This window comes from Sinocyclocheilus anshuiensis, unplaced genomic scaffold, assembly GCF_001515605.1.
Source record: "Sinocyclocheilus anshuiensis isolate Anshui unplaced genomic scaffold, SAMN03320099.WGS_v1.1 scaffold1614, whole genome shotgun sequence".
NCBI classification, from domain to species: domain Eukaryota; kingdom Metazoa; phylum Chordata; class Actinopteri; order Cypriniformes; family Cyprinidae; genus Sinocyclocheilus; species Sinocyclocheilus anshuiensis.
In genome coordinates this window covers 607447-610515 of record NW_015547777.1, presented here as the reverse complement: position 1 = coordinate 610515, position 3069 = coordinate 607447, and the positions used below count along the sequence as shown (strand labels likewise).

Here is a 3069-nt window from a genome sequence, read left to right as displayed (position 1 = left end):
GTGTGTGTGTGTGTGTGTGTGTGTGTGTGTGTGTGTGTGTGTGTTATGTGTGTGTGTTTCAGGAATGACTAAGGTCAAAGTGGGGAAAGAGGATCTGTCATCGGTTGAGTTTGTAGAGAAGAGAAGATCTGCTTTGGAAAGGTATTCGAGTTGAGATGTGGCATTTCTTCATTTATTTATTCACTGGTTTTAGTTTCATTCAGTGTCAGCACTAGAGCTGGGTTTAAAAACATAGATTTCTTGATTTTAATCGCTTCTCATTTTGATGAACCGATACTGATTCTTAAATCCCAAGCATCGATCTGTGCTGTTTTATAAAAGTTAATGTGTGAATAAAACTTACTGAAACATTATTTGTAGCTCCACCCATCCAGTAATCACAATAATTTTTGTGCTTTCTTACTTTTGATATGAAACAAAGTCTCAGCTTTGAAATTCTGTCAGTTGTATCACTAAATTCAAGCAATAAATGTGTTTTTGTGGCTCTTTAAATGTGTTACTTTCCGTAAGAAGTAACTCAGTAATGCAATTAGTTACTTTTTTATGGAGTAACACAATATTGTAACGCATTACTTTTAACACGGGTACTGACAGATGCTGTAGTGAGACGATCATCTCTTCATCTTTACTACTAGTTATAGCAGCAAATAAACACAAATATCAATCAGTGATTCAACCACAGAAAGACGTCAGTAAATCAGCTTGAGATCAATAATGTCACATTTACCTCAGGAAAGACATTTAATGAACATAAAACTCGATAGTCAGCTAGAAGAAAATTCTACAAAATGTTCTGCTTCTTTCTAGAAAGAAGCATTTTGATCAATATATGCACTATATTAAATTTATTTTTATTTTTAATGTATGTCTGAATAAATCAATCAGTTATGACATCTACCATTTAAATGTTTAATTTTAATAATACTTATTATTAAAAACCTATTTTTATTATATAAAACTGCCTTTAAATGTTTGTTTATTAATCAGTTTAATATAGTAATGCACCAACTGACAGGGTTTATAGTAGTTTAGTTGAGGCATTATTAGTTGAGAGATTTTGTGCTGGACCTGATCCAAATGAATCGATATCAAATCGAATTGAATCTGAATGGAATCGATACCCAGGTGTCTGGTGTTTTCTGTTGGTCTGATGCAGTGGAAAGATCACTCGTGTTCTGGTCTTTTGTGGCTAAAAGGTTAAGCAAGAAATATTAGATAAATAATGATATAGGTTTGCTGCTGTCCCGTTCTCTCCTCCGCTGATCGCCGCTGTGCTCCTGGTTTTGCACAAACTGATGAATCGAATAAAAATTACAGTTAAGTGAGGCGCTGACATTTCTCTGCCCTTTTTATCTGGCCGCTGACTGACGTGAAGGTCAGCGGCTCGGCCGGCGTTCCTCGGCTGTTACAGAACTGGATCCTGATGCTAAGGCGTGTTTGTGTTGCAGGTATATGCTGAGGACCGTCAAACAACCAGCGCTGCTCAAAGACCCCGATGTCCTGCAGTTTTTGGAGAGTTCAGAGGTACCGTCGCATGTTTCATATGGGGACGTCATATTATCAAACACTTACTGAGCTGCTTTTGGATTTTATTCCCATCAGTCATTTTTCCCATTCCATGTTTGTAGTTTACAGCATTTCATACCTTTAATAAATTGGCATTTACAATAACTAGAGGTAACAGCTACTATTGACAAGCTGGGAAAAATTCTACTGTTTCTTATGGATAAATGTATGGAAGCTCATTTCCGTCATGGGATAAAAAATAAAAGAGGTAATTGCACATTTTTATCTCACAATTCTGACTTTTGTTCTTGCAGATCTGAGAAAGATTCACAGAATTGTGAGATATAAACTGAATTGCAAGAAATCAACTCTGAATTGCAAGAAATAAACTCAAAATGGGGAGAAATAAACTCAGAATTGTAAGAAATAAACTTAGAAATGAGAAATAAACTCAGAATTGAGAGATATATACTCTGAATTGTGAGATATAAACTGAATTATGATATATAAACTCTGAATTGAGAAATAAACTGAATTGTGAGATATAAACTCTGTCAGAGGCTGTTAGAAAATGCCATGTAGCTTGTGAATGAGGTGATTTGACCTATTGACATTTCACAGGCCTCTAGGGGACAGGTGCTTGAATGTTGTTCATTGCTGGTGCATGAAAAAACACTGTTTCTCTTTAAGGGAGAAGTCTAATTAAAAACAATAAATCTGATTGATCACGTGCTTGTGCATCATTCACAGCTGAATTGACAATACCCTTCATTTCAGATGAGTTCCTGAATTTGAACTGATTTTGAGTTTAGGTGGCAAAGTATGAAAGCTTGTTTTCACCATGGGATTAAAAACTGCAAAAGGCAATTGTGAGTTACATCTTGCAACTCAGACTTTTATAAACTCAGAATTACAGATGTAAACTCAGAGTTCGGAGTGTATATCTTGCAATTCTGAATTGATATCTCATAATGCTGAGTTTATATATAACAAAAAGTATATATAAGAAGTCTGAGGTTTGAGATAAAAATTCAGAATTGTGAGATATAAACTCTGAATTGTGAGATATAAACTCTGAATTGTGAGATATAAACTCTGAATAGAGATATAAACTCTGAATTCACAGGGAAAAAGTCAGAATTGCGAGATATAAACTCTGAATTGAGATATAAACTCTGAATTATGAGATATAAACTCTGAATTGAGATATAAACTGAATTATGAGATATAAACTCTGAATTGTTAGATATAAACTCTGAATTGTAAGATATAAACTCTGAATAGAGATATAAACTCTGAATTGAGATAAACTCTGAATAGATATATAAACTCTGAATTGAGATATAAACTCTAAATTGTGAGATATAAACTCTGAATTGAGAAATCAACTCTGAATTGTGAGAAATCAACTCTGAATTGAGAAATAAAATGAATTGTGAGATATAAACTGAATTGAGAAATTAACTGAATCGTGAGAAGTCAACTCTGAATTGTGAGAAATCAACTCTGAATTGAGATATAAACTGAATTATGAGATATAAACTCTGAATTATGAGATATAAA

General features: G+C 33.7%; 1 protein-coding gene across 1 annotated transcript in view; it reads left to right on the top strand.

Annotated features, from left to right (window-relative positions):
• The window catches only part of snx2 (sorting nexin 2), a 42029-nt gene that overhangs the window by 8708 nt on the left and 30252 nt on the right, over positions 1–3069 (top strand). The window contains exons 7-8 of the mRNA XM_016507528.1: positions 63–141; positions 1449–1524. Coding sequence (XP_016363014.1) covers positions 63–141; positions 1449–1524 — 155 coding nt within the window. The remainder of the gene's footprint in view (positions 1–62; positions 142–1448; positions 1525–3069) is intronic.